At 35.6% G+C, this 15764-nt stretch overlaps 1 protein-coding gene across 4 annotated transcripts in view; it reads left to right on the forward strand.

The window, feature by feature from the left end:
• TOPBP1 (DNA topoisomerase II binding protein 1) overlaps window positions 1–15764 on the forward strand; it is a 70060-nt gene that overhangs the window by 15495 nt on the left and 38801 nt on the right. For all 4 annotated transcript variants that reach the window (XM_061194656.1, XM_061194658.1, XM_061194657.1 and 1 more), the window contains exon 11: window positions 15338–15681. In XM_061194656.1, the coding sequence (XP_061050639.1) occupies window positions 15338–15681 (344 nt within the window). The remainder of the gene's footprint in view (window positions 1–15337; window positions 15682–15764) is intronic.

A 15764-nucleotide genomic window follows, 5' to 3' on the forward strand; every position in this document is an offset into this window, starting at 1 on the left:
GCACAGAGGGAACCTACCTCAACTTAATAAAGGACATATATGACAAACCGACAGTCAATATCCTTCTCAAAGGTGAAAAACAAACCATTTTCTCTAAGATCAGGAACAAGACAAGGGTGCTCAGTCTCACCAGTATTCAACATAGTTTTGGAAGTTTTACTCACAGCAGTCAGAGAAGAAAAATAAGAGGAATCCAAATTGGAAAAGAAGAAGTAAAACTGGCACTGTTTGCAGATGACATGATACTATACATAGAAAATCCTAAAGATGCTACCAGAAAACTACTGGAGCTAATCAATGAATTTGGTAGAGTGGCAGGATACAAAATTAATGCACAGAAATCTCTTGCGTTCCTATATACTAACGATGAAAAATCTGAAAGAAATTAAGGAGACACTCCCATTTACCATTGCAACAAAAAGAATAAAATACCTAGAAATAAACCTACCTAAGCAGATAAAAGACCTGTATGCAGAAAACTATGAGACACTGATGAAAGAAATTAAAGATGATACAAACAGAGAGATACACCATGTTCTTGCTTTGGAAGTATCAACATTGTGAAAATGACTATACTACCCAAAGCAATCTACGGATTCAGTGCAATCCCTATCAAACTACCAATGGCGTTTTTCACAGAACTAGAACAAAAAATTTTACAATTTGTATGGAAACACAAAAGAACCCAAATACCCAACGCAATCTTTAGAAAGAAAACCAGAGCTGGAGGAATCAGGCTCCCGGACTTCAGGCTATACTGCAAAGCTACAGTAATCAAGACAGTATGGTGCTAGCACAAACACAGAAATATAGATCAATGGAACAGGATAGAAAGCCCAGAGATAAACCCCTGCCTATAATGGTCACCTTATCTTTCATAAAGGAGGCAAGAATATACAATGGAGAAAAGACAACCTCTTCAATAAGTGATGCTGGGAAAACTGGACAGCTACATGTAAATGAATAAAATTAGAACACTCCGTAACACCATATACAAAAATAAACTCAAAATGGATTAAAGACCTAAATGTAAGGCCAGACACTATAAAACTCTTGGAGGAAAACATAGGCAGAACACTCTATGACATAAATCACAGCAGGATCCTTTTTGACCCCCCTCCTAGAGAAATGGAAATAAAAACAGAAGTAAACAAATGGGACCTAATGAAATGTAAAGCCTTTTGCACAGCAATGGAAACCATAAACAAGACGAAAAGACAACCCTCAGAATGGGAGAAAATATTTGCAAATGAAGCAGCTGACAAAGGATTAATCTCCAAAATATACAAGCAGCTTATGCAGCTCAATATCAAAAAAAAAACCCAATCCAAAAATGGGCAGAAGACCTAAATAGACATTTCTCCACAGAAGATATATAGATTGCCAACAAGCACATGAAAGGATGCTCAACCTCACTAATCATTAGAGAAATGCAAATCAAAGCTACAATGAGGTATCACCTCACACTGGTCAGAATGGCCATCATCAAAAAATCTACAAACAATAAATGCTGGAGAGGGTGTGGAGAAAAGGGAACCCACTTGCACTGTTGGTGGGAAAGTAAATTGGTGCAGCCACTATGGAGAACAGTATGGAGGTTCCTTAAAAAACTAAAAATAGAACTACCCTATGACCCAGCAATCCCACTACTGGGCATGTACCCTGAGAATACCATAATTCAAAAAGAGTCATGTACCACAATGTTTATTGCAGCACTATTTACAATAGCCAGGACATGGAAGCAACCTAAGTATCCATGGACAGATGACTGGATAAAGAAGATGTGGCAATGTATACAATGGAATATTACTCAACCATAAAAAGAAGCGAAATTGAGTTATTTGTAGTGAGGTGGGTGGACCTAGAGTCTGTCTTACAGAGTGAAGTAAGTCAGAAAGTGAAAAATACCGTATGGTAACACATATATGGAAACTTAAAAAAAAAAAAGTTCTAATGAACCTAGGGGCAGGACAGGAATAAAGACGCAGACGAAGAGAATGGACTTGAGGACACAGGGAGGGGGAAGGCTAGGCTGGGATGAAGTGAAAGAGTAACTGACATATTTACACTACCAAATGTAAAATAGATAGCTAGTGGGAAACATCTGCCTAGCACAGGGAGATCAGCTCTGTGCTTTGGGTCCACCTAGAAGGTTGGGATAGGGAGGGTGGGAGGGAGATGCAAGAAGGTGGGGGGTATGGGTATATTTGTATGCATATAGCCTATTCACTTTGTTATACAGCAGAAACAAACAATATTGTAAAGCAATTATACTCCGATAAAGGTGTTAAAAAATTTATTATGAAGTATTTAATACATCCAAAAACATAAAGAATAATTTAATGAGTAACCTTATACTACTAATCTAGCTATTAGAAAAAATAAAATATTCTACTTGGTCAAAATTCTCCTGTGAATCCCTTCCCATTTTCTTTGTGGTTTACAACGTGTATATATCTGTAAGTAATATATACACTACTTCGTTTTGTGTGTATTTTAACTTACATAAGTGATACATGGTATGTACTCTTTTGCTATCCTAACCTCAGCATGAGAGAGATTCATCTCATCCAAGTAACTGGTTATGAATGTACCACACTGGTATATGAACATACCACAGTTTATCTATTTTCCCACCTAAGGATATTTTTATTGTGTTTTTTTTGGTTTTGCTTTGTTGTTTTGCCGACACAGTACAAACCGTACTGCTGAGATTGTTCTTATGCGTGTCTCTGTGCACATGAGCAAGAATTTTTCTAAGGTGGGCATGGCTGATTCCTGGGATATGTACGTCTTCCACTTTCTTACATAATGCATGTTGCTTTCTGAAGTGTTTGTTCTAGTTTACCACTTTATACTAGAACAATAGTAAGGATTCCTATTGCACATCCTTTGAACATTTAGAATTTCCCATAAGACTTGAAATTCTTATTAATTTGATGGATGTAAAGTGGGATCTCATTGTGGTTTTAATTTTATAACTGATTGCTAATAAGGTAGAGCATCTTTTTGAGAGTTATTTGACGAATATTTTAAAGTAGTTGGATTTTTCAATCTGTTATTTTGTGGTTTGTGGTTTTCTATTTTATACAGGTTTTCCTATCTGAAGGTCATAAAGTTATTTTTATGTATATTTTTTAGAAGTCTTAAAGTTTTGCCTTTCTTTCCACGTTATGTCTTCAATCCACATGGAGTTGATTTTTGTATTTGATAAGAAGCGTTCAGATTATCCATGTGGATAATCACTTGTTTTCAAACTTTTTATTGAATAGGCCATCCTTTCTCTACTAATTTGCACTGCCGCCCCTGTCATTTATTAAGGGTCTGTTAAGTGGGGATCTGTGTTTAAGCTTTTTATTCTGTTCCATTGAGATACCGCACTGATAAACCATCTTATTATAATAGCTTTGTGTAATATGTTTTGATATCTGAAATAAAAGGACTCTCCAATTTTCTTTACAAAAGTGTCATACCCTTTCTTGGACCTTTGCTTCTAATATTTAAAATTAGTTTGTCAGTTTGCATAAATCAGTATGGGAATTTGGTTGGGATTGTATTGAATTTATAATTTGGAGCAGAATTGACATCTTTACAATGAAAAGATCTTCCTTTCCATGAATATAGAATATCAGCATACAGTTTTATCTTTTTAAATGTTTTTCAATAAAGTATAACTACATTCATAAGATCTTACACATGCTATGTTAACAACTATTCCTAATTTTTTGTTTTCTATTTATGTTCATTTGTTCTTTTTGATATTTTAATTCTTATGTCTTAAAATTACATTTTTGAACTGTTTGCTGGTATATAAGAATGAAATATTTTTAATATTAGATCTCATATTTAAACTTTTCTATAGAACATTTTGGGTATTGAGTTTTTAAAAATTGTGGTAAAATATGCCTAACATATAATTTACCATTTTAACTGTTCTTAGGTGTACAATTTAGTGGTACTACATTCACACTATTGTGCCACCATCATTACCATTCATGCCAGAACTTTTTTATCTTCCCAAACTGAAACTTTATAGCCATTAAACAGTAACTCTGTATTCCTCCCTCCGCCCAGTCCCTGGCAACCACCATTCTATTTTCTGTCTCTATGAATTTGACCATTCTAGGTAGCTCATATAAATGGACTCATACAATATCTGTCCTTTTGTGTCTGGCTTATTTCACTTAGCATAATGTCCTCAAGTTTCATCTATGTTTTAGCATGTGTCAGAATTTCATTCCTTATTAAAGTTGAATAATACTTCATTGTATGTTGGAATTGTCTGTTCCTTTCTGTTGATGGACACTTGAGTTTTCTCTGTGGTTGGCTATTGTAAATAATGGTGCTGTGAACGTTGCTGTACAGATATCTGTTCAAATCCCTGCTTTCATTTCTTTTAGATATAGTCCCAGAAGTGGAATTGATAAGTCATATGGTAATTCTATGTTTAATTTTTTGGGAAACCACCTTGCTGTTTTCCACAGTGGTGTACCACTTTACATTCTCACCAGCAATGCACAAGGGTTCCAGTTTCTCTGCATCCTCACCAACATTGTATTTTCTGGGGTTTTTTTTAATAAACATCATCCTAATGGGTATGAAGTGGTATCTCACTGGTGGTTTTGATTTGCATTTCCCTGATGATTAGTGACGTTGAGCATCATTTCATGTTTTTATTGGCCATCTATAAATCTTCTTTGGAGAAATGTTTATTCAATTGGGTTGATTTTTTTTTGTTCCTGTGTAGTAGGAGTTCTTTATGTATTTTGAATGTTGATCCCTTATCAGATATATGATTTGCATATATTTTCACCCATTCTTTGCGTAGCCTTTTCACCCTGTATTCTTTGATGGACAAAAGTTTTAATTGTGATGAAGTCCAATTTACCTATTGTTTTCTCATTGCCTGTGTTTTTGGTGTCATAATTAAGAAATCATTGCCAAATCTACCGTAATGATGCTTTTCTTGTATGTTTTCTTCTAAAAGTTTTATAGTTTTTATTCTTTAGGGCTTTGATCTGGGTATTATGTACTTTTCCTGTGCTCATTAGAATTGTCATATGGTTTTTTCTCCTTGGTGTGGTAAATTGCATTAGTAGATTTTACATTGTTAAATCAAGTTTAAATTCTTCTGGATATGATACATTCGTCTTTTTTTTACTGTGTTCAGTTTACTAATATTTTATTTAGGATTTTATCTATTCAGTGTGATATTGGCCTATAATTTTCCTTTTCCTGTTGTCTTTGTTGGGTTTTGTTATTATTGATAAAATGGATTGGTGAGTTACTTTTTTTTTTTTTCTTTAATCTCAGTTTGTGTAAGATTGGAGTTCCCTTATACTTGAATGTGTGATGAAACTCATCTGTCTAACGGCCTGGTGTTTTTTTGTAGGAAGATTTTATAGTACAGATTTATTTAATGGATATGAAACTATTTCATTGTTCTGTTTCTTCCTGAATAAATTTTGGTAAGCTATATTCTCTAGGAGACTTAAACACCAGTTTTATTAGTCTTTTTAACAAACCAACTTTGATTTTTGTTTTTGTTTCATTAATTTATTGTCTTATTCTTTTTTTTCTTCTCTTTTTTCTTCTGATTTCTTAAGTTGCACAATTTGGTTTTTTGTAGTCTTTTTATCTAAGTGTTTATGTCAATAGATTTCTCTGAAAGTACTAACTCAGTTATATTTCAAAAGATCTTTTATGTAGCATTTTTGTACTTGTTCAAGTCTAAATATATTCTAATTTTACCATATCTTTGGTCTATGAGGTGTTTAGGAAGTGGTTTTCATAAATGTTCTTCTGTGCCTCAGAAAAATAAAGTGTACTTGTCATCTCCTTTTGCAGGGTGGACTTGGTGGTAGTGGTGGTTGATTGGGTTTTGCTCGACATTTTCACTGAAGGCATTTCCCTTTAGGGTTTCTGAGTGGTAAGCTATACTCTGCCCCACCTCTAATTTGTGTGAGACCAAAGGCTTGACTCTTATCCCTCTATGTGATATCCTTAAATTCTAAGGGTATGGGGTCACTGCCAAAATAGATGGTAATCGTTAGCTTTAGTAATCACTTAATGATCTGAATTCATGCTACTACTTCATTTTTAGCCCTTGAGAATTTCCCTTGCTTTCTTGCAAACTCAGCTATGTATTTATAAGGATACCTTTAATATTTCATCCTGTATTTCAGGTGTTTTTAGTGAGTGGGTTTTGAATGTCTAGCCTACCATATTTCTAGAAGGGAACTTTCAGTATTCTTATTTTTTTATCCACACTATTTCTCTTCATGGTGTACTGCAGAATTGACTTTTGTCAGACCACTTGCTTATGCTTTAGTAGTGTATCATATCAGATCATCCTAATTTTTTAGGATGTTCTAGTATAAAGAAGCCACAGATTGACTGGAAGTAGTTTTATGCATTATCCTTCAACAAGGGTACTTGCTGGAGGCAGGCAGTTCGTTTCTCAAACTTTCCTTTCTAAAGCAGCTAGTAATCTACTGACTTTTAAAGGATTTAGTGACAGTAAATCTCAGTGAATCCCCAAGCACCTAATTTAGAAGAATGTAATCAAGTATTTTACAATTACTTCTTAAAACAAAATTACTTTTGATTTGAGAGAGCTTTTTCAATAATAGGCTTGTCAAAAAGCCTATTATTATTCAGTAGTCTGTTGGGCTACCGAATGACATCTATTTGAGAAAGGGTTTTATTTCTAAAATAAATGGGAAGAACTACTGTAGAACATGTTAATTTATTCTGAGTCTTTAATAACTTCAGGGTTTTACTTATCATTTATAAGAACTTAGTATTTCTAGTTTGTTTTTATAGTAGTCTAAAATTCCCCTGGGCTTCTTCCTTCTTCCCATCTCACCACCTATATATAGACATCAAACAAAGTTGTTTTTTTCCTCCTAGATGTGATTGTGAACAATTTTAATGGCAAAATATTTTGTTTTTACATTTTATATTAGAAATATCTATTTTAAAAACTACTTTCCAAAATGTTTTATAGTATCATGTCACCTTTATTTCCATCTAAGCTTATTCATCCTCCTACATCTCTATAAATTATAAATATACTGTTATCCCTTATTCCTTATAATATGAAACTGAGGGTCATAGAGTCTCCTGACCTACTGATCAGTAATGCTCTAGACAAAACTGCTTCTTCAGAGTGTCAGTAAGAGCAATTTAAATACTTGTATTAAGTAGGAATTAAAGTATATATAAACAGTAATTAGTTTAAAAGTGAAAACGGTCATGTCTATTGGAGATGAAATAGAAATAAGAAGATGGCATTATAGCATAATGTTATGGACCCTGGAGTCAGACAGACTTCGGTTTATATCTCATTTCTGCCACCTAATAACTGTATGACTTTAGGTAAGTTACATAACCTCTTTAAGCCTGGTATTCTTCTTGAAGAAAGGGTATAGATACAGCAATAGAACGAGCCTAATAGTATCATGACCATTAATTACATGCACGTAAAGCACTTAGGCACAGTGCCTATGTAAATAAATGTTAAGAATCCTTGAATAGCTTCCAGGCTTGTTGGAATCCCATGAAGCAGGGCTTGGCAAACTGTTTTTGTAAAAGGCCAGACAGTAAATATTTTGGGCTTTGCCAGCCACATTCTGTCTCTGTCACACATTCTATTTTGTTTTGTTCTGTTTTTGCAACCATTTAAAAATGTAAAAACCATTAATACACAGGCCATGGGCCCACTTTGGCCCCTAGGCTGTAGTTTGCCTATCTCTGCTGTAAGGCATTACTCTTCAACACAGCACCACTAGAGTTTTCAAAAACATACTAAGTTTTTATCTCTTAAACTTTTAGCATTGATTTCATAATATTTATTACATATTAGGAACTGCATTTTCTTTTTTTTTTAAACAGCAAGTCAGTAGAGCAACTGCTCCTAATCTCTTTATTTTTTTTTTAAATTTAATTTTATTTATTTTATTATACAGCAGGTTCTTATTAGTTATCCATTTTATACATATTACTGTATACATGTCAATCCCAATCTCCCAATTCATCACACCACCCCCCCCGCCACTTTCCCCCCTTGGTGTCCATACGTTTGTTCACTGCATCTGTGTCTCAATTTCTGCCCTGCAAAGCGGTTCATCTGTACCATTTTTCTAGGTTCCACATATATGCGTTAATATACGATATTTGTTTTTCTCTTTCTGACTTACTTCACTCCGTATGACAGTCTCTAGATCCATCCACATCTCTACAAACGACCCAATTTCGTTCCTTCTTATGGCTGAGTAATATTTCATTGTATATATGTACCACATCTTCTTTATCCATTCATCTGTCGATGGGCATTTAGGTTGCTTCCATGTCCTGGCTATTGTAAATAGTGCTGCAGTGAACATTAGGGTGCATGTGTCTTTTTGAATTACGGTTTTCTCTGAGTGTATGCCCAGTAGTGGGATTGCTGGGTCATATGGTAATTCTATTTTTAGTTTTTTAAGGAACCTCCATACTGTTCTCCATAGTGACTGCATCAATTTACATTCCCACTAACAGTGCAAGAGGGTTCCCTTTTCTCCACACCCTCTCCAGCATTTGTTGTTTGAAGATTTTTTGATGATGCCCATTCTAACTGGTGTGAGGTGTGATACCTCATTGTTTTGATTTGCATTTCTCTAATAATTAGTGATGTTGAGCAGCTTTTCATGTGCTTCTTGGCCGTCTGTATGTCTTCTTTGGAGAAATGTCTATTTAGGTCTTCTGCCCATTTTTGGATTGGGTTTTTTTTTTTTAATATTTAGCTGCATGAGCTGTTTATATATTTTGGAGATTAATCCTTTGTCCATTGATTCATTTGCAAATATTTTCTCCCATTCTGAGGGTTGTCTTGTCGTCTTGTTTGTAGTTTCCTTTGCTGTGCAAAAACTTAAGTTTCATTAGGTCCCATTTGTTTATTTTTGTTTTTATTTCCATTACTCTAGGAGGTGGATCAAAAAAGATCTTGCTGTGATTTATGTCAAAGAATGTTCTTCCTATGTTTTCCTCTAAGAGTTTTATAGTGTCTGATCTTACATTTAGGTCTCGAATCCATTTTGAGTTTATTTTTGTGTATGGTGTTAGAGAGTGTTCTAATTTCATTCTTTTACATGTAGCTGTCCAGTTTTCCCAGCACCACTTTTTTTTTTTTTTTTTTAATCAGTCATCAATTTTATACACATCACTGTATACATGTCAATCCCAATCGCCCAATTCAGCACACCACCATCCCCACCCCATGGCAGTTTTCCCCCCTTGGTGTCCATACGTTTCTTCTCTACATCTGTGTCTCAACTTCTGCCCTGCAACCCGGTTCATCTGTACCATTTTTCTAGGTTCCACATACATGCGTTAATATACAATATTTGTTTTTCTCTTTCTGACTTACTTCACTCTGTATGACAGTCTCTAGATCCATCCACATCTCAACAAATGACTCAATTTCGTTCCTTTTTATGGCTGAGTAATATTCCATTGTATATATGTACCACAACTTCTTTATCCATTCGTCTGTCGATGGGCATTTAGGTTGCTTCCATGACCTGGCTATTGTAAATAGTGCTGCAGTGAACATTGGGGTGCATGTGTCTTTTTGAATTACGGTTTTCTCTGGGTGTATGCCCAGTAGTGGGATTGCTGGGTCATATGGTAATTCTATTTTAGTTTTTTAAGGAACCTCCATATTGTTCTCCACAGTGGCTGTATCAATTTACATTCCCACCAACAGTGCAAGAGGGTTCCCTTTTCTCCACACCCTCTCCAGCATTTGTTGTTTGTAGATGTTCTGATGATGCCCATTCTAACTGGTGTGAGGTGATACCTCATTGTAGTTTTGATTTGCATTTCTCTAATAATTAGCGATGTTGAGCATCTTTTCATGTGCTTCTTGGCCGTCTGTATGTCTTCTTTGGAGAAATGTCTATTTAGGTCTTCTGCCCATTTTTGGATTGGGTTGTTTGTTTCTTTAATATTGAGCTGAATGAGCTGTTTATATATTTTGGAGATTAATCCTTTGTCCATTGATTTGTTTGCAAATATTTTCTCCCATTCTGAGGGTTGTCTTTTTGTCTTGTTTGTGGTTTCCTTTGCTGTGCAAAAGCTTTGAAGTTTCATTAGGTCCCATTTGTTTATTTTTGTTTTTATTTCCATTACTCTAGGAGGTGGATCAAAAAAGATCTTGCTGTGATTTATGTCAAAGAGTGTTCTTCCTATGTTTTCCTCTAAGAGTTTTATAGTGTCCGGTCTTACATTTAGGTCTTTAATCCATTTTGAGTTTATTTTTGTGTATGGTGTTAGGGAGTATTCTAATTTCATTCTTTTACATGTAGCTGTCCAGTTTTCCCAGCACCACTTATTGAAGAGACTGTCTTTTCTCCATTGTATATCTTTGCCTCCTTTGTCATAGATTAGTTGACCATAGGTGCGTGGGTTTATCTCTGGGCTTTCTATCTTGTTCCATTGATCTGTGTTTCTGTTTTTGTGCCAGTACCATATTGTCTTAATTACCATAGCTTTGTAGGGTAGTCTGAAGTCAGGGAGCCTGATTCATCCAGCTCCGTTTTTGTCCCTCAAGACTGTTTTGGCTATTCGGGGTCTTTTGTGTCCCCATACAAATTTTAAGATTTTTTGTTCTAGTTCTGTAAAAAATGCCATTGGTAATTTGATAGGGATTGCATTGAATCTGTAGATTGCTTTGGGTAGTATAGTCATTTTCACAATGTTGATTCTTCCAATCCAAGAACGTGGTATATCTCTCCATCTGTTTGTTTCATCTTTAATTTCTTTCATCAGTGTCTTATAGTTTTCTGCATACAGGTCTTTTGTCTCCCTAGGTAGGTTTATTCGTAGGTATTTTATTCTTTTTGTTGCAGTGGTAAATAGGAGTGTTTCCTTATTTTCTCTTTCAGATTTTTCATCATTAGTGTATAGGAATGCAAGAGATTTCTGTACATTAATTTTGTATCCTGCAACTTTACCAGATTCGTTGATTAGCTCTAGTAGTTTTCTGGTGGCATCTTCAGGATTCTCTATGTATAGTATCATGTCATCTGCAAACAGTGACAGTTTTACTTCTTCTTTTCCAATTTGTATTTTATTTCTTTTTCTTCTCTGATTGCCATGGCTAGGACTTCCAAAACTATGTTGAATAATAGTGGTGAGAGTGGACATCCTTGTCTTGTTCCTGATCTTAGAGGAAATGCTTTCAGTTTTTCACCATTGAGAATGATGTTTGCTGTGGGTTTGTCCTATATAGCCTTGATTATGTTGAGGTAGGTTCCCTCTATGCCCACTTTCTGGAGAGTTTTTATCATAAATCGGTGTTGAGTTTTGTCAAAAGCTTTTTCTGCATCTATTGAGATGATCACATGGTTTTTCTTCTTCAATTTGTTAATGTGGTGTATCACATTGATTGATTTGCATATATTGAAGAATCCTTGCATCCCTGGGATAAATCCCACTTGATCATGGTGTATGATCCTTTTAATGTGTTGTTGGATTGTTTGCTAGTATTTTGTTGAGGATTTTTGCATCTATATTCATGAGTGATATTGGTCTGTAATTTTCTTTTTTTGTAGTATCTTTGTCTGGTTTTGGTATCAGGGTGATGGTGGCTTCATAGAATGAGTTTGGAAGTGTTCCTTCCTCTGCAATTTTGTAGAAGAGTTTGAGAAGGATGGGTGTTAGCTCTTCTCTAAATGTTTGATAGAATTCACCTGTGAAGCCATCTGGTCCTGGGCTTTTGTTTGTTGGAATATTTTAAGCCACAGTTTCAATTTCATTACTTGTGATTGGTCTGTTCATATTTTCTATTTCTTCCTGGTTCAGTCTTGGAAGGTTATACCTTTCTAAGAATTTGTGCATTTCTTCCAGGTTGTGCATTTTATTGGCATAGAGTTGCTTGTAGTAGTCTCTTAGGATGTTTTGTATTTCTGCGGTGTCTGTTGTAGCTTCTCCTTTTTCATTTCTAATTTTATTGATTTGAGTCCTCTCCCTCTTTTTCTTGATGAGTCTGGCTAATGGTTTATCAATTATGTTTATCTTCTCAAAGAACCAGCTTTTAGTTTTATTGATCTTTGCTATTGTTTTCTTTGTTTCTATTTCATTTATTTCTGCTCTGATCTTTATGATTTCTTTCCTTCTGCTAACTTTGGGTTTTGTTTGTTCTTCTTTCTCTAGTTCTTTTAGGTGTAAGGTTAGATTGTTTATTTGAGATGTTTGTTTTTTCTTGAGGTACGATTGTATTGCTATAGACTTCCCTCTTAGAACTGCTTTTGCTGCATCCCATAGGTTTTGGATCGTCATGTTTTCATTGTCATTTGTCTCTAGGTGTTTTTTGATGTCCTCTTTGATTTCTTCAGTGATCTCTTGGTCATTTAGTAACGTATTGTTTAGCCTCCATGTGTTTGTGGTTTTTACGATTTTTTTCCCTGTAATTGATTTCTAATCTCATAGTGTTGTGTTTGGAAAAGATGCTTGATACGATTTCAGTTTTCTTAAATTTACTGAAGCTTGATTTGTAATCCAAGATGTGATCTATCATGGAGAATCTTCCGTGCACACTTGAGAAGAAAGTGTAATCTGCTGTTTTTGGATGGAATGTCCTATAAATATCAGTTAAATCTATCTGGTATATTGTGTCATTTAAAGCTTGTGTTTCCTTATTAATTTTCTGTTTGGATGATCTGTCCATTGGTGTAAGTGAGGTGTTAAAGTCCCCCACTGTTACTATTTTTATTAATTTATTTATTTATTGTTGGCTGCATTGGGTCTTCGTTGCTGTGCGCAGGCTTTCTCTAGTTGCGGGGAGCGGGCTACTCTTCGTTGCGGTGCGTGGGCTTATCATTGCGGTGGCTTCTCTTGTTGCAGAGCATGGGCTCTAGGCGTGCGGGCTTCAGTACTTGTGGCACATGGGCTCAGTAGTTGTGGCTCGCGGGCTCTAGAGAGCAGGCTCAGTAGTTGGCGCACGGGCTTAGTTGCTCTGCTACATGTGGGATCTTCCTGGACCAGGGCTGAAACCCGTGTTCCCTGCATTGGCAGGCGGATTCTTAACCACTGCACCACCAGGGAAGTCCCCCCACTATTATTGTGTTACTGTCGATTTCCTCTTTTATAGCTGTTAGCAGTTGCCTTACGTATTGAGGTGCTCCTATGTTGGGTGCATATATATTTATAATTGTTATATCTTCTTCTTGGATTGATTCCTTGATCATTATGTAGTGTCCTTCCTTGTCTCTTGTAACAGTTTTTGTTTTAAAGTCTATTTTATCGGATATGAGTATTGCTACTCCAGCTTTCTTTTGATTTCCATTTGCATGGAATATCATTTTCCATCCCTTCACTTCCAGTCTGTATGTGTCCCTAGGTCTGAAGTGGGTGTCTTGTAGACAGCATATATATGGATCTTGTTTTTGTATCCATTCAGCAAGCCTGTGTCTTTTGGTTGGAGCATTTAATCCATTCACGTTTAAGGTAATTATCGATATGTATGTTCCTGTTACCGTTTTCTTAATTGTTTTGGGTTTGTTTTTGTAGGTCCTTTTCTTCTGTTGTGTTTCCCACTTAGAAAAGTTCCTTTAGCATTTGTTGTAGAGCTGGTTTGGTGGCGCTGAATTCTCTTTGCTTTTGCTTGTCTGTAAAGCTTTTGATTTCTCCATCGAATCTGAATGAGATCCTTGCCTGGTAGAGTAATCTTGGTTTTAGGTTCTTCCCTTTCATCACTTTAAATATGTCATGCCACTCCCTTCTGGCTTTTAGAGTTTCTGCTGAGAAATCAGCTTTTAACCTTATGGGAGTTCCCTTGTATGTTATTTGTCGTTTTTCCCTTGTTGCTTTCAATAATTTTTCTTTGTCTTTAATTTTTGCCAATTTGATTACTATGTGTCTCAGCGTGTTTCTCCTTGGGTTTATCCTGTATGGGACTCTCTGTGCTTCCTGGACTTGGGTGGCTATTTCCTTTCCCATGTTAGGGAAGTTTTTGACTATAATATCTTCAAATATTTTCTCGGGTCCTTTTTCTCTCTCTTCTCCTTCTGGGACCCCTATAATGTGAATGTTGTTGCATTTAATGTTGTCCCAGAGGTCTCTTAGTCTGTCTTCATTTCTTTTCATTCTTTTTTCTTTATTCTGTTCCACAGCAGTGAATTTCACCATTCTGTCTTCCAGGTCACTTATCTGTTCTTCTGCCTCAGTTATTCTGCTATTGATTCCTTCTAGTGTATTTTTCATTTCAGTTATTGTATTGTTCATCCCTGTTTGTTTGTTCTTTAATTCTCCTAGGTCTTTGTTAAACATTTCTTGCATCTTCTCGATCTTTGCCTCCATTCTTTTTCCGAGGTCCCGGGTCATCTTCACTATCATTATTCTGAATTCTTTTTCTGGAAGGTTGCCTATCTCCACTTCATATAGTTGTTTTTCTGGGGTTTTATCTTGTTCCTTCATCTGGTACATAGCCCTCTGCCTTTTCATCTTGTCTGTCTTTCTGTGAAAGTGGTTTTAGTTCCACAGGCTGCAGAACTGTAGTTCTTCTTGCTTCTGCTGTCTGCCCTCTCCTAATCCCTTTATTTTTAAACCAGGACTTTTCCAGTGTATAACACCCTGCTAGTGTTGGAAGGTCTCCTGCAGAGGCAGGGAGTAGCTATGTCTCACCGTGAGGACTAGGACACTGGCAGCAGCTGCATTTTCATTATTGACATTTATATTTTAAAATAGCTATGCTTTGTTCTTCTACTACCCATTTATTAGCCAACTTTATCCTGAAATGAAATAGTTGAGACTGTTGGGTCCTTGATCAGTTGTTTTCTTAAGAATCTATATAGAAGCTAAATAGCTAGAATTTCATTATGAAACTTTTTAGAAATTTTTGAAAGAGAAGTAACCATAATTCTCTTATTATTGCATTTATTCAGTTATTTCCATGTGATGGGCTTGACCACTTAGGCCTGTTGCTTCCATTTTTTCCTTAATGATATTTTCTTAATTCTGTTATGAATTATCTGAACCAGTTTCGGAACTCAAACAGGCCCATGGAGTTATTGGAGCTTCATAATTTTCAACTAATTAGAGTTTTCTAGTACACTAGCAGTACTTAGAATAGTAACATGATTGCTGTTGTCCTAGGATAGTAATACTGATAACAATCCTGGGAACCCAAAGAATGGGATGGTTCATATTCTTTCTTCATTGTATACTTATAAAGCCTTAGTTTTATATGTGTAGTCACAGTTCTCAGGTTCCATGTTAACCTTAATATCCTTACTAGGAAATAAACTTTATAAAATAAACTACCTGTTAGAAAACATTTCTTTTTCTGTTCCAGTTGAAGTTGCGAAGTCTGAAGTTGGGCCCTTTAATGATTCTGCTCATGTGGAGCCCCTTATTGATTCTACTCATATTTCTCTGCAAGAAGGAAACCAGTCTTCCGTCAGTCATTGCCTCCCTGATGCTTCTACAATTACTGAAGAAGGTTTATTTAGCCAAAAGAGTTTTCTTGTTTTAGGTTTTAGTAATGAAAATGAATTTAATATTGCAACTATCATAAGAGAAAATGCTGGAAAAATTGTGTCACTTCAGAGCAGAGTTGTTGCTGATTATGCTGTGGTTCCTCTGCTGGGGTGTGAAGTACAGGCAACTGTGGGAGAAGTTGTTACAAATACGTGGCTGGTAAGAAAACACTGTAGCAGTTGAAATGTAGTATTGAAGGATGTCTGAAACTAAGAGTACACGTTTATTTCTTAGGCAGTTCA

The sequence above is a fragment of the Eubalaena glacialis genome, chromosome 6, assembly GCF_028564815.1.
Source record: "Eubalaena glacialis isolate mEubGla1 chromosome 6, mEubGla1.1.hap2.+ XY, whole genome shotgun sequence".
NCBI lineage: Eukaryota > Metazoa > Chordata > Mammalia > Artiodactyla > Balaenidae > Eubalaena > Eubalaena glacialis.